Here is a 26,982-nt window from a genome sequence, read left to right as displayed (position 1 = left end):
AAAATATGACGGGAGAGGAAGGAGGCAAAACGTAAAAGTGACAAATCACAGCTTTCCTGTATGCCAAGCCATGAATGCCACAAATACACCACAGTCAGCCACATATCAAAACTTTGCCACAATAAAAATGCAGTTTTATTCATACTAGTGCAGTGCCCACAGGAAATTTGTATTCCTATGGAAAATTGGGAGCTTAAGTAGATTTTTCATGGATGGTCATATGAGGCTGTGTTTGAAGGTGGGATGTATAAAGAGGTGTACGTACTCTTACATAGTTTTAACAGACAAAGTGTATGTTAGTTAAGACTTGGTCGACATACAGACACCAAGACAATTCAATTTCAACTTATTTCATTTATATAGCACCAAATCACAACATAGTTGCCTCAAGGCGCTTTACACAAGTAAGGTCTAACTTTACCAACCCCCAGAGCAAGCACACAGGCGACAGTGGTAAGGAAAAATGGCCTCTGATGATTTGAGGAAGAAACCTCAAGCAGACCAAACTCAAAGGGGTGACCCTCTGCTTGGGCCATCCTATCGACACAATTTACAAAACAATTCACAAAACGAATATAGAGGAAATGTTGCCGGTGCACAGGACAGGAGTGTTGCAAAAACAGACACCACACCCATCTCAGGATGGAGCCACACCTTAAACAGAGAGACAAAAACAGAATAAGGCATAAGAAAGACAACAAATACACTATAATTTGTCAGCATTAAGCAACAAGAAAAACAGAAGAAATACTAAGGTGATCTCTGGCCACTAGCCCTAAGCTTCAATAAAAGACCCAGAATTTAGATAAAGTTGAGGCTGCGACCTGCTGTTTCCTAATAAAATGAATTTAAAAGAGTAAAAAGCATAGTAACATACTATGCCAGTATGCTAGCCATACAAAAGGGAAAATAAGTGTGTCTTAAGTCTGGACTTGAAAGTCTCTACAGCAGGGGTGGGCATCGAGGGCCGAGACACCAGGTTTTCCATGCAACCATTCACCTCAGCAGGTGGGTTGCTGATGAGCTTCTCCTCTGAACATAAACACCTGGTTGTCAATGAAATCACCTGTTGAGACACCTGATCATTAATGAAATCACCTGCTGAGGTGACTGGTTGCACGGAAAACCTGCAGTGTCTCGGCCCTTTATGGCACATGATTGCCCACCCCTGCTCTACAGAATGTGACTGTTTTATTGATGCAGGGAGATCATTCCACAGAACAGGTGCACGATAAGAGAAAGCCGGTACATAGGGTTTAATTAGATCAGCTAAGTAGGGAGGTGCCAGTCCGTGAACAATTTTATAGGCTAGTAGCAGAACCTTAAAATCTGATGTCACAGGGACAGGAAGCCAGTGAAGAGATGCCAAAATGGGTGTAATGTGGTCAAACTTTCTGCTTCATGTCAAAAGTCTGGCAGCAGCATTTTGAACCAATTGGAGAGCCCTAATGCTGGACTGCGTAAACCAGAAAATAGAACATTGCAGTAGTCCGATCTAGAAGAGACAAATGCATGAATCAGGATCTCAGCATCAGCCATAGAGAGGATGGGCTGAATCTTCGCTATATTTCGCAGGTGGAAGAAAGCAGTCCTTGTAATATCTCTAATGTGGAGGTCAAAGGACAACAAAAATTACCACAAGATACCTAACTTTGTCAGTGTGATGTATGATATATGAGCCTTGGCTAAGCATTAGCTGGTCAAATTGATGACAATGGCTTACTAGACCAAGAACCATCATTTCAGTCTTATCAGAGTTTAAAAGTAGGAAGTTGCTAGACATCCAGCTTCTCACTGATGCAAGGCAATCTTCTAAGGATTTTATGTGGGTGACATTACCAGCAGTTAGTTGCTTATAGTCTAAGATAACATCACGCCATGCAAGGTGGAATACTTCTAATTTTGAACTACGCCATTTCTGTTCTAGAACTCTAGCCTTAAGCTTGAGGTCACGCAAGTACTCATTGAACCATGGTGACAGTGTTTTGGGGGGGAGCATAGTTTTAATAAAGGTGGCGCAATCATGTTGAGTGTAGTTTTGAGCGCTGAGTTTAAACTATCCATAAGACTGTCGACTGATTGGGCATTTTCCAAATGTGAAGCTAAGCTATCAGGCAGTCTAGCTTTGAGTTCAGTTGTAGTTGAGGAGTTGATGCATCGCTGCAGTGATAAATAAGGTTGTTGTTCCACTAAACATGGCAGGGAAACTGTAAACCTAATAAGTGAGTGATCAGAGATCACCGATGCAAGAGGCATGATATCAATATTCGTGACAGCAATACCACGTGCGAGAACCATATCCAGGGTAGTTCCACTAATGTGCGTCAAGTCCTGAATGCATTGTTGAAATCCTAATGCTTCCACAATTTCCATAAATGATTTGCAGAGGGGATGAGAAGGCTTATTTATTTGAATGTTAAAGTCACCAGTAATCAGAATGTTATCTGCATGAGTCGACAAGTTAGAGATGAATGCACCAAACTCATCTAACAATTCAGAGTATGGGCCAGGGGGCCTATATACAGTGACAAAGTAATACGGTTGATTTCTATTCTTGGCAATATGTAGCATTATGGGCAGAGCGGAGAATCAGATGTTCAAATTTGTTATATTTGTGAACCCCGATAGCAAATAAACTATACCTAGATTTATAAATAAGAGCAACACCATCACCTTGCTTTGCATCGCAAGGGACGTGACTAAATGTTTACGCCCGTGGGCAGGCCTCATTTAAGGGGAGGGCAGCTGTAGGTTTAAGCTAGGTTTCACATAGCCCAATTCCAAGTGATGATCCGTAATTACATAATTAATCAACAATGATTTTGAGGACAGTAATCTTATGTTAATGAGACCCAGACTAAGGACCTCAGTGGGGTTGACAGTTGGACTGTTTGGATTTAGGGTTGGTTCCAAAGTAGCATATATAAGATGCCTGTAAGTAGGTTTAGGTTTGAGATGTTCCACGTGGGTTGTAGGTAGCAGACACAAAATATCTGATATTGCTGGAACAGCCAATGGGGTCATCCTCAGTTTCCACGTCATCCAATGTTGTAATGGGTATTGAGTTTACAAAGCATGTCCCTCTATGATGTTTATGGACACATCTATGGAAACAGGCCACAGTGTCAACTTGAGGAATTTCCCTCCCTGGCACAAACTGCACCAGGGTTCTAGCTACAGTGGGCGGTGCCGGGCAGTTCCGCAAATTTCCACCCGGCTCTCGCGTTCAAATTGGTTGTCCTGTCCACCACGTAATTTCGAAAAAAATGAACTGAAATATTCCTGAAAAATGTAAAATTCGATCGCATTTCAAGCTTATAGAGTCGTACTTTTGTTTTATTTTGCAATTTCAACCAAATAATTAACAATAATAATAAATAAAAATAAAAGATATATATTTCTCATTTCTTCGTATCTAAGCACAAACAGCGAAGACAACAGCAGCCAGCTGCTTTCAGCACTCTGTGAAGCCACAGAGTGCTGAAAGCAGAGATTAGAGCCGACAGAGACAGACTCCACTCTGATTTAAAGGAAAAAAAAAATCCTCCAGAAAAATGTTTCATATTCCAGAGGTGCTTCTGTGTCTGCAGATGCTGATAATATACTCAGTTTACAACTTATTTTACAGTTTAAAGGCTCGCTATTTCCCAAAAGCTCGGAGGAAAAATACAGTGAGAGCCGGGGGAGGGTCAGAGGAGAGACAGTGACAGGAGAGGAGGAGCAGGGGAGGAGCCTCAGCAAATCAGTGAAAGTGAAAACCTGGCAAATCAGTTTGTTGAACAAGATTCAGCTCTTGTTCAAACAAGGCAATTAGAGGTTATATTGTTTAAAAATATAATAATAAAGCTATCCCACTGAAACATGTTGGAAAAAACCTGTCATGACAGAAATACTGCCTGCTTCACGGGATTAAGAGGTACAGTCATTTTTGAAGGGAACAAATGCTATATACCCATCAAATATTCATGTTTTCAACCTTTTCAGCATTATTTATTTTATTAACTTAGACTTTTACAAAAACATTTAAAAAAGAACTTTGGTATTACAAATATTACAACATAAATGACATTTTGTCTATTATTCTTTCTTTCAATACATCTAAACCACTCAAAGTTAGTTAAAATAGGGCTTGCCAATAACGTTTTAGACGTATAAAACCCTATAGCTTCAGGGGGCCCTGCCCCCTTGACCCCTGCTAGGGCACCTGGACCCCTGGCCATAAGTCGCAATCACGTAAGTTACTCAGGACTAAAATGGTTCTAGCTAGAACCATGGACTGCACTATCAGCATGGTAGATTTTCTGAACTAATTTCCACTCTAAGGTAAGGGATTCCACACCCACATTTGTCATAAGCCTTGCAGGGTCTCTAATCACCTGCTCCGTAGCCTGCTGTAAAAACCTTATGTTACCCTCCCTGTCGCGCTCTATCTGTGTTCGCAGACAAGATGGCGGCGCCTTCCCCAGAAGGCTGTCCGGCATCACCAAGCCACAGCAGCACCAGAATGAAGGATAGTTATCAATAAAACTAAAGCCTTGCTGTCTACAAAATTTGCCAGCCATCTATTTAACAGTGTCAGCCTGCTAAACACCTCATCATTATCTTGGGAGGGGAGAGAACCAGAGGTTATTAATTGATGCTGACACATCTTTCTGGGAATGTCACAAGTCCTCTCTATGTCCATTTTTATGAACTCGGAGTGCTTCATCCTGACATCATTGATGCCGACGTGAATAACTGTGTGACTGTATCTTGTGTCATGTTCCGCACCCTAAGATGCGAGGCAGTGTCGGGAGTTCTGGCCCCAGGAATACATTTAACGTCAGCCGGAATCTGTAACCTGACCTTGCGGGTGATGGAATCCCCTATTGCTAAAGCCCGGTGTTTCGGCCTGGAGATAGGAGTGGAAGTCACCTGTGGGCTCAAGGAACTCACATCAGGCATATCCAAGGGAGAAAACCGGTTCACAGTTCATAGTGGCGAGTGTGAACGGGGTACCGCAAATGGGCGCCACGCCCTACATGATTTCCTCCGCCTAACCACAGTCCAAAAGCTGTCCTCCACAGCCAGCGTTTCTAAGCTGATGCTAATGGGCACGCTAGCCCGCACAACACTAACCTCGTCTGGAGTGCCCATGACATCTATCTCCACTGAGCTAAGATGCTGTTCTAGCTTATGGATACGGCTCTCTAAAAGAGCCACCCTGTGGTCCCCACCCTGTGGAAGACCTCCTGTGTAGTCCTGGTTCTCAAAACACCGCACACCAAGGAACCAGCCCACTACAGACCAGTTGCCCTGACCTCCCACCTCATGAAGACCATGGAACAGCTCATTCTGTCTCACCTCCGCACCGTGGTGAGCGACATCGTGGACCCACTGCAGTTCGCCTACAGGCCCAACATCGGGGTAGATGACGCTGTCATCTACTTACTGCAGCGAGTGCTCACCCACCTGGAGACCGGCGGGAGTGCTGTGAGAGTCATGTTCTTTGATTTCTCCAGCACTTTCAACACCATCAGACCAGCGCTGCTGCGGGGGAAGCTGGAGGGCGCAGGTGTGGATGCAAATCTCGCCACCTGGACCATCGACTACCTTACTGACCACCCGCAGTACGTGCGGCTGCGTGGCTGTCAGTCTGAGGTGATAAGGTGCAGCACCAGGGCCCCCCAGGGCACCGTCTTCTCACCTTTCCTCTTCACCCTCTACACCTCGGACTTCACCTACAACACAGACAGCTGCCACCTCCAGAAGTTCTCTGATGACTCCGCCATTGTGGGTCACATGTCTGAGGGGAATGAGCTGGATTACCGGTCAGTCATCACAGACTTCGTGGACTGGTGTGAGCGCAACCACTTGACTCTCAACACCAGTAAGACGAAGGAGATGGTGATCGACTTCAGGAGGAAACCACCACCTCACCCACCGGTGAACATCCAGGGGGAGGACATAGAGACTGTGGACAGTTTCAAATACCTGGGTGTTCACCTCAACAGCAAACTGGACTGGACTCACAACACCGACGCCCTGTACAAAAAAGGCCAGAGTCCCCTCCACCTCCTGAGGAGACTGAGATCCTTTGGAGTGAGCAGGCCTCTGCTTAAGACCTTCTACGACTCTGTTGTAGCCTCTGCTCTCCTCTATGCTGTCGTCTCTTGGGCCCCGGGCAGCACAGAGTGGGAGAGAAAGAGACTGAATAAGCTGGTCAGGAAGTCCAGCTCTGTCCTGGGCTGTCCTCTGGACTCTCTGGAGGAGGTGGCTGAGAGGAGGTGTTAGCCAAGTTCAAATCCATCATGGACAACTCCTCTCACCCTCTGCACCGGACTGTAGTGGAGCTGAGCAGCTCCTTCAGTGACAGACTGAGGCACCCTCAGTGCAAGAAGGAACGATACCACAGGTCGTTCCTCCCTGCTGCTGTCAGGCTGTACAATAACACTGTGAAATAACCACATGCAATAATATGAACTAAATAATATGAGCTAAAATTCACAGCAATTACACTGAAAAACTAACAGAAGTATTATGCCGCGTTCACACCGGGCACGATCAGACGCTACAAATTCGCAGGGGTCGCGTGGCGACGGACGCGCCTCCTTCACCCAGTGTGTCGCTCTGCTTGGGTGGACTTTCGCTGCGAAAATTTGCTCCAATGCGTCATCACATAGGAGGAGCTTCCATTCTGCTTGGCGTCAAGTCATCATGGCGGACCTTGATCACACAGAGCGAGTTGTTGTGAAAATCTCCCAATACAGAGAATATCATTATTTGCTGCAGGAGCTGCGTCTGGATGACGGCCGCTTTCAGTGGTCCTTCCGCCTCTGCGGGACCCAGTTTGAGGACCAACTGTCCCGTTCACGTGCGCACATATAAACAATAAAAAAAAAAAAAAAAAAAAAAAAAGAAACTCCGCTGCTTGCTGCAGCTGGCTCTTCCCCCCAAAAAACTCTGTTATAATTGTATTTAGAAACCAGTCACCACAGACGATTCGCTCGCGCGCACGTAAAGAAAAGAAAAGGAAAAACTCTGCTCCCCGCTGCTGCAGGGCTGCTGCTTGCTCCAAAAACTATGTCATAATTGTGTTTAGAAACCAGTCACTATTTGTTTTATTATACATCTATGTAGTTAATAAGTAAAATATTCTCCACAGACGTTTCGCACGTAAGAAGAAAAAAAGAAAGAAAGAAACTCCGCTGCTTGCTGCAGGGCTGCTCCTCGCTCTTTCCCAAAAAAAACTCTGTCATAATTGTGTTTAGAAACCAGTCACCATTTGCTTTATTATACATCTGTGTAGTTAATTAATAAAATATTCTCCACAGATGATTCGCTCGCGCGCGCACTAAAGAAAAAAAGGAAAAAACTCAGCTCCCCGCTGCTGCTCGCTCCAAAAACTCTGTCATAATTGTGTTTAGAAACCAGTCACCATTTGCTTTATTATACATCTGTGTATTTAATAAGTAAAATAATCTCCACGGACGATTCGCTCTCGCGCGCACGTAAAATGAAAAGAGAAAGAAACTCCGCTCCCACTGCTGTGGTGCTGCTGCTCGCTCCAAAAACTCTGTCATGATTGTGAAATAAAGGACAAAAGAGATATAAGTCCTGCTCACAGGCTGCTACCAGATACAGGACATGTTCACATCTTCAGTCAAACTCCAGACATCTCCACGTCACTACATATTCAGTCCCTGATTGGTCATCGCGGTGCGAAGAGACGAAAAAGTTCAGATTTTTCAACTTGGGGAGGAGGGTAACGCGACGTGACGCGACGCAATATCGCGCCACAAATGCGCAAAACGCTCAAAATCGCTTCACTCGCGTCGCTTCATTCGCGTCCATCGCGTCGCGCTGCGCGGTTTGGCGCCAAAACATGTCCTTAAATAGGGATTACATGGCAACCTGTGGCTGCAGTCGCTCATGTCGCGCCCGGTGTGAACGCGGCATTAGACTGGTAGAAACAGTAATCAAAGAAACGGGGGAGGGGGAGAGAATGACGGGAGAAGAAAAAAAAATAAGAAAACCACTAAGATTCACACAAGAGTAAAATAATGAGCTAAAATTCACAGCAGTTACACTGAAAAACTAAGAAGTATTAGACTGATAGAAACAGTAATGAAAGAAATGGGGGGGGGGATCGACCTAGCTAACGCAAGCTAACCTCTAGCAAAAGCTAATTGCTAGTGAAAGTTAACTGCTAGAGATTCACAACAGGAGAACTGTAGCTAAATAAGATTCACAATAGATGCACTTAAAAACCAAAAGAAGTGTTAAACAGAAATAAAAATAAACTAATACAACTGTGTAGAAATTAGAAGAGCATCACAACAGCAAACAGAGACACAGAAATATAGTTTTACATTTTAAGAAAAAGATTCATCCAACATGGTAGACATATATACACACATAGAGATATAGGAAGGAATAAACACAGTTAGTGTACATGAAGCACAAACATATGGCTGTGAATACAGTAGTTATTGTCAGTGTGAGTCTGGGACATTTAGGTTTGTTGTGAAATGTGTGGCTTGATTGATAACTACTGTGTTTTCATATATTTTGGCTTTTAGCAAGGACACTTGAACCCCATTTCACTAAGGTCATATACCATGACCGGTGCATTTTGCTTTTATGGTCATTGGGGAAATGTAAAAACAGTAATGCAACAGCATGATTTTTAAATGCGATTTGAAGGCTCAATCTGGTTTGATTTCTTTTTTGAGGTAAAGGGTATGTATGATGGAATATTGTAATAAGTAAGTTTTTTTTTTTTTTTTTTTAGGTGATCTGCATTGTTTAAGCCATAAGGTTAAGTAGGAGGGGGGAAGTGTTAGCTTTTTAAATACTTGAAAGGTACTGGACTCAGAGAGGATTTAGTACTGCTAAGACAGACTGATGCAGAAGGTGGCAGCAATGCAACAATAAGGATTCCGGCTAACATTATTCACCATAGAAGAAGAGAGGTGCACTTGATTTGTTTACAGTGGTATGATGGCGCACATTTCAGCATTTACGATATTCCACAAAAAACAAACAAACAAACAAACAAACAAACAAACAATTAAGTAATTAAAATTATATAAAAGTGCTTAATTTACTCATATTTGCAATCAGTCTGGGTACATCATGGGACCCATTGATTGTTCAGATAAGGCTAAACTGATGTTAGCCAATTAAACTGGTGCACTAAACACCATAGAAGAAGAGAGGGTGCGCTTGATTTTAGTACAGGCATGTTTCGAGAAGCAATGCATTTCCCAAGTGGGCCAAGTCATGAAAATAAAGGTTTTGAAAATTGTTCCCCAACATTTTCATAACAAAGGATGCATCGTGCCATGCACAAGCCATATCCTAAAGAAGAGGCCGATCTGACAAACATATGTGATATGTGATATGTGAGCCACATTCTTGCACTCACATAGATGTTTCTTGCTTTATAGATTGATGTTTGCCTGTTTGTTTGTTCATATATGAAGGATAAAGGGTTTATTTATGGAATGTGAGTTGAATCCACCTGGTGGTAAAAAACGAAAGTAAGAAAGCAAAAAGACCTTTTGACAAGACTTGTCAGTGTACCACTGACTTTTCTTATGTTTGTCCTTTTGTTAGTTTGTTCACCTTAAACTTGGAGTATTTTTCATCTGATTGACTTGAAAGTTGATGAACGCATGCATAGTGGCAGTGTCTATAGGTCTGTGTTTTTGGAGTTGTTCCAGTGATATTTACAAATTGATAATCAGGTCAAACTTCAACAGATTTTGGGAAAATAAACAAAAGGCCACCTGGTGGCGAAACCAGAAGTACAGCTTTCTCTTATTGTTGTGATCTTTGCTTCAAGATAGCGCCACCTGGTAGCATAAACCGGACATATAGCTTTCTGTTTTTCTTGTGACTGAAAGTAAAAGACCAAAAAGACCATTCAACAAGACTTATCAGTGTACCACTGACTTTTCATTTTATCTTTATGTTTTATAGAAAGATGCCGTCGACTTTCAGCGATAACTACGGCAAAGTGATCCACACACTAAAAGCTGAGCTTAAACGGTCGATGAGGTTGACCGAAAAAACCACGGCCGAATTTGTCTTCATGGCCAAACCAGATTGGAGTATTCCAGGACTTCTGGTAGGCAGTTATTCATGCACCAAAATATAACCGTGTGATGCAAGCAGAAACAATTAATGATGTGTTTGTTCTTTTAGGCAGGTCAACATGGGCAGACAACTAAATCTGTGAAAGTCTTTGGTTCTGGAAAAATTTTCATGGATGCTTACACTGACAAAATGGGATACCAGCAAGGTGACAGCCTCCAACTTTTTCCCCCACATTTTTATACCCTGGTATTCCTTGTCCAGTAGCTGCTGAGATTTCCATTAATTTTGAAATATAATCACAAAAATCCCTTATCAAGGAAAACATGAATATTTATTCTCCTTATTTCCAAAAGCTTGGCTCCACCTCTAGCTACACAGTTGCATCACCTTTTTGACAAAAGTTACCTCCTCCTTTTGCTGATCCTTTTAATTATGCTTGGGATATTTTGTCTTGTCATTTCACCAAATGATTGACTTACTTATATATAACAGATGGTGTAGATATTGATTTTTAGGAAAGGTAGATCGTGTTAAAACATATGATGAGATTAATACAGATTCAAATGGTATGATCAGTGTGATTTTTGCCCAAAGAGCCAAAGCACGCTGTGATTTTGAGCCATGATGCGACTTTCTGACGTGCTGCCAAAGAGTAATGTGTTGACTTTTATTTCTTAAGAAAATGAGAGGAATTGGGATAAATTCTCCTTAAAACATTGACATTAGATGCAGATGCTCTGAATAGGTCAAACAATAATTAATTAACCCTCAGAGCCCTGATAACCCCAAAACGTGAATTATCCGCAAACCGTTTATTGCAAAACATGAATAATCTAAAAATATCTCCCAAAACGTGAACGCAGGTCTCGCAAAACTGCTCAGTTACTGCAGGAAACCCATTCCCCACAATATATATATATATATATATATATATTTTTTTTTTTTTTTTATTTATTTATTTATTTATTTTATTTTTTTGCCGGGGTCATTAAGTGCTGTGTGACCGGGCCTTTAACGAGGCTCATCTCTGAGCGTGGCGCTACTTTCGTGAAGTTCAAAATTGAACAAAAATAGCTTGGGGCGATTTGTGTACGAGGTACTAAGAGGATAAACAAGGATGTTAAAGGCATGTTTGTGGTGAGTACGAGGCTGTTAGAAGCCCATTATCCGAGTACCTGGCAGCTACGAGGACAGGATAGGCTACCTGCCACAGAGCAGGTTCCACTTTAACATCTGTTTCTTGCAATTTCTTCAGAAGGGCATCATATACATGGCTCATTATTTGAATAATCACTGAAATTTCTGACAAATCCATACATGGCTCATTATTCATGGCTTTATTATCCGGTGTGACAAGTGTAAGATAAGCGTAGTCCCAGATATCAGTTCATTCACTTAATACACAGTTACGAATCACATGACAGAAGTTTAGGTTTTGTTTGCTCTATTTGTAGGTGAACAGATCCACGTCACAGCCGAAATCACCAACGAGTCTTCTCGTGCGATCACGCCCAAGTTTGTATTGTTTGAGAAACGCTCCTTCTATGCAAAATGTCACACGAAAGCGTACACAAACGAGCTCCTTAAAGAGAAGACAGAGGAAGTGCCTGTTTCTGGCAAGCACATTGTGAAAAAGGTGATCACTGTCCCCAAAGACCTGCCTCCAAGTGTCCTCCAATGCTCCGTCCTCAAGCTGGAGTACAGGCTGAAGGTAGATACCATCAAAACCTGTGAATTTCTTTAACTTTCTTTCTGGGACATTCTGGTGTTAATATATTTAGGGCTTTGTATTTTATGTTTGATATAAATATAGCATTATCCTCGGTTTGGCCCTGACAAGGAAGTTTATGTTTTCACCTGAATGAGTTTGTTTGTTATTCTGGTCGAAGTCATTCGACAAGGCTCTGTTTTGGGTCAAACTTCATATATTTTGGGAAAATAAATGAAATGCCACCTGCTGGTAATACTTTTTTAATCATCACTTGCATTTCCTTATTACTACAACAGGCTTCCATTCAGGTAAAGTACTTCTGAAGTTTGTCTGGTTTGATGGTGAGCTGTCAGTGTAACGGAGGCCAGCAGGTGTCGCTGTGCAGATGTAGTTAGTAAATCTCACTCCCAACAGCTCAAAAGGATTCTCTGGTCACAAGGCCAGAGCCCTGGGTTTTAGCCTTCTGGTTAGAGAGCCTGACTCCCATGCCGGAGCTTGTGGGTTCGCGTCCCGAGGGGAGCGAATGGGCGGAGTCATAACAACACAACGCAGAGTGCAGCCGCTACAATGGTGCGTGTACCCGGATGGGAGTGAGTTTAGGGGGGTGAGTGTATCGGAGGCCAGCAGGTGTCGCTGTGCAGATGTGGTTAGTAAATCTCACTCCCAACAGCTCAAAAGGATTCTCTGGTCACAAGGCCAGAGCCCTGGGTTTTAGCGGAGTCATAACAACACAACGCAGAGTGCAGCCGCTACATCAGGAAAAAGCAAAATACTCAGCCTGCCAGTCATAACTACAATATTAAGAGAAAAAGTGGAGAAGCTTTTTTTCAGCGACTGTTTGGGTTGGCTCCTGCCTTGTTCCCAAGGACAGGTGCTGATCCCCTCGTGTGCGCTGCTGCACTTTGGCTTTGGACGGAGCATCCTGCTCCGCTCAGCGAATTTGCTCCGTGAATTTGCGGCTCATTTCAGCGTCTTTTTCCAACTCCATGTTGTGAAGATTTATGGACTTCTTCTGGCAAACGTAGTTGATCCATGATTGAAAACTTTAAAAATATGATGGGTGAGGAGGAAAAACGGGAAAGTGACAAACAGCCTTTGTGTATGGCAAGTCATACCACAGATACAGCACATTCAGTCACGTATCACCAAAAATCCACCACAAAAAAAAAAAAAGCCATTTGGTTTATATGTTTGTTGGTTTGTTTATATATGAAGGATAAAGGACTTATGTAGGACTTATGGAGGTGATGGTCTAGTGGTTAAGGCATTGGGCTTGAGACCAGAAGATCCTAGGTTCAAATCCCAGTCTGACTGGAAAATCACTAAGGGTCCTTGGGCAGGGTCTTTAATCCCCTATTGCTCCTGGTGTGTAGTGAGTGCCTTGTATGGCAGCAGCCTTACACCGGGGTGAATGTGAGGCATTATTTGTAAAGCGCTTTGAGCATCTGATGCAGATGGAAAAGCGCTATATAAATGCAGTCCATTTATTTATATACAGTTGTGCTTAAAAGTTTACATACTCTGGCAGAATTTTAGATTTTTTTGGCCATTTTTCAGAGAATATGAATGAGAATATGAAATGAAATGAATCCTTAATACAGCTCCCTTTAACATCAATCCACACAGATTTACCATAGAGTGCCTTACTGTTTGTATTTCTTCTTAATTGATGTCCAAGACATATATGTATATATATTTGTTAGTCTTGTCGAAATCACAGTGTAACATCCAGAATGCGCTTGATATCACAGAGCCATTGTGAGTCCACCTCATGTGTCAGATGATGTATCGCTGTGCATGTTGGACACAGTGATACAGGTACACTGTTGATCCCATAAGTGAGGATATCATTGTACCTGTAATGTCGAGCCTATTATGGATGTGACAGCCTGTTCAGCCGTGCGTGGTGCAGCACAGCTCTGAGGCGCACTGATTGGCTTACAATATGTCCTTTGCGCTGCCTGAACAGGATGCACAATCAGGGGCATAATCAGGACGTGCTGGCAGGATTTAGCATGCCTCATCTGTTTCGAGGTTAGGTTCCCTCCAGTGCAATCAGAATGCTCCGAATGCAGTCAGACCGCAGTACAACTGCCCTTTGACCGCTGCTCGAATTTTCCCCAGTCCAACTGCAGCTCGACAGCGGTGTGAATGTTGAGTACATTCGTGCTGGCCGTGTGAATGTGCCTGACTTTGTGGAATGCACACACGAATGCTGTACGAGGGTTCGGGCTCATTCGGGGAGGATGGTCGAGACATTCAGTCAGGAGTCGACGTGCTCAAACAATTCATACAGCCCCTGGAACAAAGTCCAAATGCTTCGAATTACATCAGAATTGCCATACGAATATTACAACTGCAGTTAGATTGAGGTACGACTGCAACTCCACTGCCATTCATATGTTTTCCAATACGAATGCAACACGAATGTAGAGTGCATGTGCTGTGGTGCACAAATGTGACAACTGCTGTAAGAATGCTGTACGAGGCATTCGAGTACAGCTCAAATTTGCACAACTGTTGTACTAATCCTCATTCATACGGCATTCAGGCTCATTCGTGCTCGAGTGTGACGGGGTATAAGGACCTCACAGGAGACAAAAGTTCAACCACAGAATTCTAGTGGCAAAATGAATGGCAAAAATAAACAGAAGCTGTTTTATGAAGAAGAAAGGGAGAAAATTCTCCAATGTTTCACGTTTCTGCCATTGATTAATTTTCTATACCTGCATACACCAGTCAAGGGTCACGGGGGGCTGGAGCTTATCCCAGCAGTCATGGGGCAAGATCTACGAGGTCTGTTAGAAAAGTGTCGGACCTTTTTATTTTTTGCAAAAACCTGATGGATTTGAATCACGTGTGCTTGCATGAGCAAACCTTGAACTTTCGTGCGCATGCGTGAACTTTTTCACGCCTGTTGATTGCATCATTTTCTGGTACGCAGCCTTTGTGTGAGGACATGTTTAGTGCGCTCGGCGGATTTTCATTTCAAGGAAAAAGATGGAACGACTGGAACAGCACTGCATCAAATTTTGCCAGAAACTGGGCGACAGCCAGGTGGAAACCATCCGGAAGATTCAGACGGCTTTCGGTGATGATGCTTTGGGCATCACACAGATTAAGGAGCGGTACAACCGGTTTAAAGACGCCTGCACAACGGTCGAGAGCGAGCCACGCTCCGGTCGGCCATCAACATGCTGAAATGACCAGATCATTTCCAAAGTGAACGCTGTGGTGATCCGGGACCATCGTGTGACTGTCCAAGAAATTGCGGAAGAGGTGGACATCAGCACTTTTTTGGTACATTCCACTGTGACAGAAGATTTGGCCATGAAAAGAGTGGCGGCGAAATTCATGCTGCTGCTAACGGCAGAGCAAAAGCGCCTCTGTGTTGAAGTCTCACAGGACATGCTGTGACATGCCCATCTCTTCCACAATTTCTCGGATAGTCCCACGACTGAAAAGCCACCGAAAGCCGTCTGAATCATCCGAATGGTTTCCATCTGGCTGTCGCCCAGTTTCTGCCAAAATTTGATGCTGCGCTGCTCCAGTCGTTCCGTCTTTTTCCTTGAAATGAAAATCCGCCGAGCGCACTACACATGTCCTCACACAAAGTCTGCTTACCAGAAAATGATGCAATCGACAGGCGTGAAAAAGTTCATGCATGCGCAAGAAAGTTCAAGGTTTGCTCACGCAAGCACACGTGATTCAAATCTATCAGGTTTTTGCAAAAAATAAAAAGGTCTGATACTTTTCTAACAGACCTCGTATAGGCTGTGGGCGAGATGCAGAGTACGCAGTGGACAGGACACCACAGAACCACATATAGACAGACAAACACACACAAAGCTGTGACCAGTTTAGAGTCACTAACTCACTGAACCTGCATGTTTTTGGAAGTGAGAGGAAGCCGGAGCACTGGGCACGCACACAAAACGGGGAACTTGCAAGCTCCACACAGAAAGGACCAGGTGGAAATTGATCCCATGACGTTCTTGCTGTGAGGCAACAGTGCTAACAGTGTTTCACATTTGCCCTTTACAAATGTTGAATGCAGACTTACAAAATATGAAAACATCTTCATTTTGGCAGGTTTATCTGGATGTAAAATACGCTACAGATCCAGAGGTGACGTTCATGATAATCATCCTACCTGAAGTTCAGGTTCCTGCTGCAGCACATCCACAGGCATCTGCTGGCTATGGATTTGAAGCATATGGAAACCCAGACCAGTCAGCATGGGCCCCTGGACCACAACAACCAGCAGGACCCTGGCCTATGGCTCCACCACCTTATTATGGAGGACCTGGAATGTACCCACCTGTGGACGACTATGGCAGGAAGTCTTAGTGATGTGTCAGGCACCAAGATAAGAGATCGCAACTGAGTATATTTAGCTGATTTTATCACATAAAAATTCCGTCTACACAGTACAGTAGTCTCTTTCTTTCTTTCTTTGTGCATGCTGAGGCTCGGGAACATGTTTAAACTGTATATACGAGGTCTGTTAGAAAACTATCCGACCTTCTTATTTTTTTAAAAAACTATATGGATTTGAATCATGTGCGCTTGCATCAGCCAACCTTGAACCTTCGTGTGCATGCGCGAGTTTTTTCACGCCTGTCAGTTGCATCATTTGCCTGTGGGCAGGCTTTGAGTGAGCACTGGTCCACCCCCCCTCATCGGATTTTCTTTGTCAGGGAAATGGCTGAGCGATTGGAGCAGCGCTGAATCAAATTTTTCCAGAAACTGTGAGAGACGGCCAGGTGGAAACCATTCGGAAGATTCAGATGGCTTTCGGTGAGGATACTCTGGGTGTCACACAGATTAAGGACCGTTACAACTGGATTAAAGACGGCCCACAGCGGCGGACGGCGCTCCGAGCGGCTATCGACAGGCTGAAACGACCAGATCATTTCCAAAGTGAAGGCTGTGTTGATCCGAGACGTTGTCTGACTACCAGAGGAGGCTATGGAGGAGGACTATCGGTCGGCCTCGAAGAGATTCTGGCAAACCGTCCGATGCCTCAGAAGGTGGAAGCACTGTCTACAGTGTGGGTGGGGAGCTGTTGACCCTGACTGGGGATGTTGTCAGGTGGTGGAAGGAGTACTTTGAGGATCTCCTCAAGCCCATCGTCACGTCTTCCGAAGAGGAAGCAGAGACTGGGGACTCACAGGCGGACTCATCCATTACCCAGGCCGAAGTCACCGAGGTGGTTAGAAAGCTCCTCGGTGGCAAGGCTCCTGGGGTGGATGAAATCCGTCCTGAGTACCTTAAGTCTCTGGATGGTGTGGGACTGTCTTGGCTGACACGCCTCTGCAACATCGCGTGGCGATCGGGGACAATGCCTCTGGATTGGCAGACCGGGGTGGTGGTCCCTCTGTTTAAGAAGGGGGACCGGAGGGTGTGTTCCAACTATAGGGGGATCACACTCCTCAGCCTCCCCGGTAAGGTCTATTCCAGAGTACTGGAGAGGAGAATTCGACCAATGGTAGAACCTCGGATTCAGGAGGAGCACTGTGGTTTTCGTCCTGGTTGCGGCACACTGGACCAGCTCTACACGCTCCGTCGGGTGCTCGAGGGTTCATGGGAGTTCGCCCAACCAGTCCACATGTGTTTTGTGGATCTGGAGAAGGCGTTCGACTGTGTCCCTCGGGGCACCCTGTGGGGAGTGCTGAGTGCTCCAGGAGTATGCGGTCCGGGGTCCTTTGCTAAGGGCTATCCGGTCCCTGTACGACCGCAGCAGGAGTTTGGTTCGCATTGCCGTTAGTAAGTCAAACCTGTTTCCAGTGCACGTTGGCCTCCACCAGGGCTGCCCTTTGTCACCGGTTCTGTTCATTATTTTTATGGACAGAATTTCTAGGCGCAGCCAGGGTGTAGAGGGGGTCTGGTTTGTGAACCACAGAATCTCGTCTGTGCTGTTTTCGGACGATGTGGTTCTGTTGGCTTCGTCAAATCAGGCCCTTCAACGTGCACTGGGGCGGTTTGCAGCCGAGTGTGAAGCATCCGGGATGAAGATCAGCACCTCCAAATCCGAGGCCATGGTTCTCGACCGGAAAAAGGTGCTTTGTCCTCTTCAGGTTGGTGGCGTGTCCTTGCCTCAAGTGGAGGAGTTTAAGTATCTCTGGGTCTTGTTCACGAGTGAGGGACAGATGGAGCGTGAGATCGATAGACAGATCGGTGCAGCATCTGCAGTGATGCGGTCACTGTATCGGACCATCGTGGTGAAGAGAGAGCTGAGTAGGGGGACAAAGCTCTCAATTTACCGATCGATCTACGTTCCGATCCTCATCTATGGTCATGAGATTTGGCTCATGACCGAAAGAACGAGATCGCGAGTACAAGCGGCTGAGATGAGTTTCCTCCGCAGGGTGGCTGGGCGCTCCCTTAGAGATAGGGTGAGGAGCTCGGTCACTCGGGAGGAGCTCGGAGTCGAGCCGCTGCTCCTCCACGTCGAAAGGAGTCAGTTGAGGTGGCTAGCGCATCTTTTCCAGATGCCTGCTGGACGCCTTGCTGGAGAGGTGTTCCGGGCACGTCCCATTGGGAGGAGGCCCCGGGGAAGACCCAGGACATGCTGGAGGGACTACATCTCTCGGCTGGCTTGGGAACGCCTTGAGGTTCCCCGTGAGGAGCTGGGGGAGGTGTGTGTGGATCGGGAGGTCTGGGCAGCTTTGCTTGAGCTGCTGCCCCCGCGACCCGACTCCGGATAAAGCGGAAGAAAATGGATGGATGGATGGACGTTACTGTTAAATTGACTCTGCATTAAGTACATATGGTCCTATAACTAATGATAGTAAATCAGGTCATTTGTATTGCCACATTTGGGTGATCAGCTGGAATACAGATCATTTATACTATGAGAGTGTAACGTTATTTTGAACTGGACCATACTGATTCACTGCGGAGATGATTTACCTCTGCGTATTTACTGTGTAAATTTGTCTGTGGACCTGGGCCTGGTTTAATAAAGCGGTCTAATCTTTTAGTCTACTACACTTAGACAACTAAGGTTACTTGCCCAAAATTAGCTGTCTAATCTCTGTTTCACATCGACTTGTAGATTAGCCGTTTTACAATAGTTGACGATTTTCACGGGCATAGAGGTCTCGTGAGTGCAGTTGCCAAGAAACGCCTCCAATGTGCTAGAGTTTTGTTTACTTCCAGGACTGTCTGCTAAAACCACAGCCAAAAATGGAAGAAGCTCTCCTTTCAGAGTAGCAGGAGTGACATGCTAAACTAAAATCCATCACAATTAAGGACACATGCTCGTGGATGGTGTTGCCAATAACTTGCTGAGAGATTCCACAGGTGTAAAACCTCAGCACAATCAAAACATGAAGAAGGGCTGGCTGAAGACATTTCCAATGGATTATTCTGGTCCCGGAACACCCGCTCTTGCAACCATTTTTGAGGTAAGACACTGACATTTTGTTGGTTAAATTAGATTATCCTTCTCTGTACCAGGCTAAAAATTTTCCTTGGGTAACGCAATGAAAGTTTTAGTTTATTCGTCTAAACAAGATCAGACTGCTTTATGAAACCGGGCCCAGCAGTCACCAAATGTCCTCCTGGAGATCACCTGTTGATTGGCTGAGCACACCTGACTTAATTAGCAGTGTTTTTCAGCTTGAACAGCTGGAAAAAAATGTAGGGTTAGTGACCCCTGCTGTAGATGGTCTGTTGGTGAACAGGTGCTAACTGGTGGACTAAATCTAAACATTTCCATTTTTCTGACTTACAGAACTGGATGCTTTGTAACTCATTCATTCATTCATCTTCTACCGCTTAGTCCAATTAAGGGTCGGGGGGGGGGGGGGCTGGAGCCTATCCCAGCAGTCATAGGACGCGAGGCAGGGTACACCCAGGACAGGACGCCAGTCTATATTGGGTTAAAGATTGTTTCACAGAAATGTAACTGTAAAATACAGAACCTAATACAGAACCTTCCATATGTACAGTTGTGCTCAAGAAGAAAAATGGGCAAAAAAAAAAAAAAAAAAATCTGCCAGGGTATGGAAACTTTTGAGCACAACTGTTTGTATTACACACATACATACAACCCTAATTCCAATGAAGTTGGGACGTTGTGTAAAATGTAAATAAAAGAAAATACAATGATCCTCTTCAACCTATATTCAATTGAATACACTACAAAGACAAGATATTTAATGTTCAAACTGATAAACTTTGTTTTTGTGCAAATATTTGATCATTTTGAAATGGATGCCTGCAACATGTTTCAAAAAAGCTGGGACAGTGTTTTGTTTTCCACTGTGTTACATCACCTTTCCTTCTAACAACACTGAATAAGTGTTTGGGAATGGAGGACACAAATTGTGACTGTCATGATTGGGTATAAAAGGAGCATCCCCAAAAGGCTCAGCCGTTCACAAACAAAGATGGGGCGAGGATCACCACTTTGTGAACAACTGCATGAAAAAATAGTCCAACAGTTTAAGAACTGTTGGGAAAGTGTAGTGACACGGACCCACAACAGGGGGCGCAAATGAACGGTCAATAGATGAGCCAAAAAGTAACAATTTAATGTTGTGAATGTGCACAACAGACATACAGACAATCACAGAATATCATAACAGTCAATACACAGAGGTGACGTGTGGGCAGGCTCGAGGATAGAAGACGTCTGTCCTGAGAAGAGCCGGAACCACACGATTTCCGCCGCCCCAGAACCTGGTGAATACTGGAGCCGCCAAGTCCCGAATTCCCAGGTGATCACTGTCCCCGACTGTCGGATCTGGTACTGCTGTTGAGTAGATGGGTGACAGCTGTCAAGAGGTAATGAGCGACAGCTGTCACCCCCGGCTGTGTCCATGGCGGCAGCGCCCTCTCGTGCCTGAAGCCCGCACTTCAGGCAGGGCGCCCTCTGGTGGTGGGCCAGCAGTACCTCCTTTTCTGGCGGCCCACACAACAAAGAACAATGTTTCTCAATGTTCAATTGCAAGGAATTTAGGGATTCCATCATCTACAGTCCATAATATAATCAGAAGATTCAGAGAATCTGCAGAACTTTCTACACGTAAGTGGCAAGGCCGTGACCTTCGATCTCTCAAGCAGCACTGCATTAAAAACCGACAACATTGTGTCAAGGATCTTACCGCGTGGGCTCAGGAACACTTCAGAAAACCATTGTTAGTTAACACAGTTCGTAGCTACATCTACAAGTGCAAGTTAAAACTGTACCATGCAAAGCGAAAGCCACACATCAACAACATCCAGAAACGCCACCGCCTTCTCTGGGCCCAAGCTCATTTGAAATGGACAGACGGAAAGTGGAAAAGTGTGCTGTGGTCTGATGACTCCACATTTCAAATTGTTTTGGAAACCATGGACGTCGTGTCCTCCAGACGAAAGAGGAAAAAGACCATCCAGATTGTTACCAGCTCAAAGTTCAAAATCCAGCATCTGTGATGGTATGGGGGTGTGTTAGTGCCCATGGCATGGGCAACTTACACATCTGTGATGGCACCATTAATGCTGAAAGGTACATCCAGGTTTTGGAACAACACATGGTGCCATCCAAGCGTCTTTTTCAGGGACGTCCCTGCTTATTTCAGCAAGACAATGCCAACCCACATTCTGCATGTGTTACAACAGCGTGGCTTCGTAGTAAAAGAGTACAGGTACTAGACTGGCCTGCCTGCAGTCCAGACCTGTCGCCCATTGAAAATGTGTGACGCATTATGAAGCGTGAAATATGACAACGGAAACCCCGAATTGTTGAACAACTGAAGTCATACATCTAGCAAGAATGGGAAAGAATTTCAACTACAAAGCTTCAACAGTTAGTGTTCTCAGTTCCCAAATGTTTATTGAGTGTTGTTAGAAGGAAAGGTGATGTAACACAGTGGTAAACATACCACTGCCCCAGCTCCGTGTTGATAACCATTTGTAAAATCCAGGCGGCTTTTGATGGCTTTCAGTGGAGTGAGTATATGAGAAATTGTTTAACAGGCAGGACATGTTCCAACTTGTCCTTAAGGCTTTCAACAGAGGTGTTTTTCCTGTGGCGGAGCGTCGCGGCGGCTGCGTCCCGACGCGCGGACCCGTCCGCACGTCTTTCATTAAAAAAATCTCCTTTAACAGTGGAATATCCGGATAAAATGCTGAAACCGACTTCTTCTGAAACTTCTCTGTTCTCTCACGACGTCCTGGATCAATAGAGCCTGAAATGTGGAGGTTTTCAGCTTGAACAGGCTGATGACGCCGCCTGAGAGCGCTGCGCGACGTCTCGCACCGTGAAAAGTCCTTAAAGCGACAGTCTCACCTCAAAATCTCTAATCAGCCGTTAAAATTTTCACTGAAAACCAGCTTAATTTTTCGAACCGTGTCCACTTCGATGTGTCTCACGGGTTTAGAAAAAATTTTGATCAAACAACGCGCCAGTCTCTCAGCAACTTCTCAGACAAAGGAATTCCGACGAGGGGCTGGACGACTCCTCCCACAAGGAGTGCTCACAGGCGAATGACGTCACCGACAGGCGTGGAAAAACTCACGCATGCGCACGAGGGTTCAAGCATGTCTGACGTAAAAACATGAATGAAATCCATAAAGTTTTTGAAAAAAATAAAAGGACCGTTACTTTATTGACAGCCCTCGTATATATATATATATATACATATATATATATATGATCCTCCACTGTGAATAAACCCCACTAACTTTAACTGTTCTGCTCATTCTTTGCATGAATTAAAATCCACAGGTTGAGAGTAAACTAACTGATTTCCGGCACGGTAGCACTTTACATTACAGCATGGTAATAATATGGTAATATTAGCGTAATAACATGGTAATAAAATGAATAATATGGAAATTGTATGGTAATATAGGTCTTATTTGCATGAAACTACCCTAGTTATATTTAATAATAATTGTGTAGTAAGATAGTATTTGTGTGTAATTTATTTCTTATTTCCATGAAATTACATCATAATTACGGTATTAAGGTAGATTCTTAAATTTTGTTTGTATAAAATGTTTTCATGAATTTACCTCTGGATTACACGTAAACAAAGTATTAATGGGTAATTACCAAGTAATAGCTGTCAATTCACACTTGTTTCTTCATTTTGAGAGGATCTTGAATTGATGCGTTACAAGGTAATTTCTGTGTTATTGTATAACTGCAGTAACAGAATAGCCACATAGTTAGTGGAAAACATCTGTGTAGTTTCTATCAGTTTTAAATATCAAAGGTAACTCAACTGATTCTTTACACATGTTACCATGATGTTCCTACAGAAATGATGTTTTCATTTAGGGAAAACGTTAAGACGAGAAGCTATGTAATTTATTTGTAATTGCTATGAAATTGCACTAATAATGTGATGAGAGGCTAACACCCTTCTAACAAAGACTACCATATTATTTTTATGAAATTACATTTGTAATATTCATATAATTTATCAAAAACAGGGCTGCAAAATTCATTTTGGACTGTTTCAATTCTATTATATGGAAACAAAACCAAGAAACACATTTGGTAGTTTTTATGTAATAAACAGGAATCAGGCCTGCAAAATGCACATTTCACAATGTCTGCTTTATTTACTGGAACTAAATGAACATTCATTTAAACAAGACAATAACAATAGTGCAACAGCATCAAGTTATGTACAACTGTCCATATAAACTGGCATCAATACACAATCAAAAAATTAAGTGAAAAAAAAAAAAAAAAAACATAAAAAATTGATTTTTATGTTCTACATAGAGGCTCCCTCTACAGGCAGTAACTGGAACAACACACAGGGTTTGATGGAAACACAAGCAAAACAAATTATATGGTAAACACTGCTCACTACAGATCTGTTGGTGAGTAGTGCTCAAACACGATGTGGAGGAAAGTTTTATGTTTTAACAATATACTGCAAGCTTGAACCAGTAACCAGATTCTTTTTTTTTTTCTGAAAGAATAAGAACATTATAAAACCCTAAAACATGTCATTTAGATCTCTTAAACTTGTGGGCTATGGGGATCAAGTCCTTATCTCCTTTCATTTGAGCAATTTTGGCCTTCAAGTCAGGTTCCCCATCCAAAAACACTTTGACTGTGTGAGCATACTTCAGAATTGAGCCTCCTGTAAAAGGCGGGATCCGTGAAGCCTCTGTCTCTGCAGCTATTCGCACTTCTGCGATGATTGCAGTGTATGCAAGGGTGTTTCGATCTATGTTGTACTTTTCGCAGCTTGTTCATGCTCCTGGTTTTTTTTAATGTCTTTAAAATTGCTTGGTAGCGGTGAAGGATGCCCTCAGGATCACTGACTGGGGAAAAAAAGAGAAAAAATGATAAATATAATTGCTCAAAAAAAAAAAAAAAAAACAAAAAAAAAAAAAAAACTTGAAACATTGCTTTGGTTCATACTTCTTTTGCCAAAGGTGTCTTTAGATTTTCTTGGACTCTTGCTTTTCTTTTTCTTTTCTTCTTCTTCTGAAGAGTCCTCGTCAGAGGAGGGTGAAGAAGAACTGGAGAAAATGACCTTTTCCCCTATAATAAAACCCAACAATTCAAGTTACTAGGGAGGCAACATTATTTAATATTACACTGAACCATTCTTTACACTGTTACCTAACCATGAGAAGGCTGAACCGAATCGTGGAAAAAAAAAATATATATATATATATATATATATATATATATACACTCAACAAAAATATAAACGCAACACTTTTGGTTTTGCTCCCATTTTGTATGAGATGAACTCAAAGATCTAAAACACAGGTGTGCCTTAGACTGCCCACAATAAAAGGCCACTCTGAAAGGTGCAGTTTTATCACACAGCACAATGCCACAGATGTTGCAAGATTTGAGGGAGCGTGCAATTGGCATGCTGACAGCAGGAATGTCAACCAGAGCTGTTGCTCGTGTATTGAATGTTCATTTCTTTACCATAAGCCGTCTCCAAAGGCGTTTCAGAGAATTTGGCAGTACATCCAACCAGCCTCACAACCGCAGACCACATATAACCACACCAGCCCAGGACCTCCACATCCAGCATGTTCACCTCCAAGATCGTCTGAGACCAGCCACTCGGACAGCTGCTGAAACAATCGGTTTGCATAACCAAAGAATTTCTGCACAAACTGTCAGAAACTGTCTCAGGGAAGCTCATCTGCATGCTCGTCATCCTCATCGGGGTCTCGACCTGACTCCAGTTCATCGTCGTAACCGACTTGTGTGGGCAAATGCTCACAATCGCTGGCGTTTGGCACGTTGGAGAGGTGTTCTCTTCACGGATGAATCCCGGTTCACACTGTCCAGGGCAGATGGCAGACAGCGTGTGTGGCGTCGTGTGGGTGAGTGGTTTTCTGATGTCAATGTTGTGGATCGAGTGGCCCATGGTGGCGGTGGGGTTATGGTATGGGCAGGCGTCTGTTATGGACGAAGAACACAGGTGCATTTTATTGATGGCATTTTGAATGCACAGAGATACCGTGACGAGATCCTGAGGCCCATTGTTGTGCCATACATCCAAGAACATCACCTCATGTTGCAGCAGGATAATGCACAGCCCCATGTTGCAAGGATCTGTACACAATTCTTGGAAGCTGAAAATGTCCCAGTTCTTGCATGGCCGGCATACTCACCGGACATGTCACCCATTGAGCATGTTGGGGATGCTCTGGACCGGCATATACGACAACGTGTACCGGTTCCTGCCAATATCCAGCAACTTCGCACAGCCATTGAAGAGGAGTGGACCAACATTCCACAGGCCACAATTGACAACCTGATCAACTCTATGCGAAGGAGATGTGTTGCACTGCATGAGGCAAATGGTGGTCACACCAGATACTGACTGGTATCCCCCCCAATAAAACAAAACTGCACCTTTCAGAGTGGCCTTTTATTGTGGGCAGTCTAAGGCACACCTGTGCACTAATCATGGTGTCTAATCAGCATCTTGATATGGCACACCTGTGAGGTGGGATGGATTATCTCAGCAAAGGAGAACTGCTCACTATCACAGATTTAGACTGGTTTGTGAACAATATTTGAGGGAAATGGTGATACTGTGTATGTGGAAAAAGTTTTAGATCTTTGAGTTCATCTCATACAAAATGGGAGCAAAACCAAAAGTGTTGCGTTTATATTTTTGTTGAGTGTATCTATCTATCTATCTATCTATCTATCTATCTATCTATCTATCTATCTATCTATCTATCTATCTATCTATCTATCTATCTATCTATCTATCTATCTATCTATCTATCTATCTATCTATCTATCTATCTATCTATCTATCTATCTATCTATCTATCTATCTATCTATCTATCTATCTATCTATCTATCTATCTATCTATCTATCTATCTATCTATCTATCTATCTATCTATCTATCTATCTATCTATCTATCTATCTATCTATCTATCTATCTATCTATCTATCTATCTATCTAATATATATATATATATATATATATCGTGGTGGGGGAGTTTGCGTACCCGGACGATCCTAGGACCTATGTTGTCGGGGGCTTTGTGCTCCCTGTAGGGTCTCCCAAGGCAAACAGGTCCTAGGTGACGGGTCAGACTAAGGGCAGTTCAGAACCTCCATGACCAGTAAAAGATCAAGGGCCGTGACGTTGCCCGGTATGGCGGAGCCGGGGTCCCACCCTGGAGCCAGGCCTGGTGGTTGGGCCTTAGCCCATGGGGCCCGGCTGGGCTCAGCCTGAAAGAGTGACGTGGGCCCGCCCTCCTGTGGGTTCACCACCTGCAGAGGGGGCCATGGGGGTCGGGTGCAGAGAGGATTGGGTGGCAGTCGAGGGCGGGTGGCCCGGCGGCCCGGTCCATGCTCACAGCCCCTGGCTGTTGGGACGTGGAATGTCACCTCGCTAGGGGGGAAGGAGCCTGAGCTTGTGCGGGAGGTTGAGAGATACCGACTAGAGATAGTCGGGCTCACCTCCACGCACAGCTTGGGCTCTGGTACCCTCCTGGAGAGGGGCTGGATGCTTCATTTTTCTGGCGTCGCCCACGGGGAGAGGCAGAGAGCTGGGGTCGCAGCTCAGTCGCCAAGTGTTGGAGTTCACTCCGGTGAACGAGAGGGTCGCGTCCCTACGCCTTCGGGTCGGGGACAGGTCTCTCACCGTTGTCTCGGCCCGTAGCAGTGCACAGTACCTGACCTTCCTGGAGTCCCTGGGAGGGGTACTAGATAACACTCCGACTG

The 26,982-nt window shown here is 44.1% G+C and overlaps 1 protein-coding gene across 1 annotated transcript in view; it reads left to right on the top strand.

Moving 5' to 3' along the window:
* LOC117509949 overlaps window positions 1-16,227 on the top strand; it is a 64,647-nt gene extending 48,420 nt beyond the window's left edge. Inside the window, exons 13-16 of the mRNA XM_034169559.1 lie at window positions 9,967-10,114; window positions 10,192-10,288; window positions 11,538-11,794; window positions 15,887-16,227. Of these exons, the coding sequence (XP_034025450.1) occupies window positions 9,967-10,114; window positions 10,192-10,288; window positions 11,538-11,794; window positions 15,887-16,144 (760 nt within the window). The 3' untranslated portion in view covers window positions 16,145-16,227. The remainder of the gene's footprint in view (window positions 1-9,966; window positions 10,115-10,191; window positions 10,289-11,537; window positions 11,795-15,886) is intronic.
* Window positions 16,228-26,982: the final 10,755 nt, after the last annotated feature.

The sequence above is a fragment of the Thalassophryne amazonica genome, chromosome 5 (genome assembly GCF_902500255.1).
Source record: "Thalassophryne amazonica chromosome 5, fThaAma1.1, whole genome shotgun sequence".
Lineage (NCBI taxonomy): Eukaryota > Metazoa > Chordata > Actinopteri > Batrachoidiformes > Batrachoididae > Thalassophryne > Thalassophryne amazonica.
The sequence above is the reverse complement of the archived record's forward strand: the minus strand, read 5'-3'. Positions and strand labels throughout refer to the sequence as shown.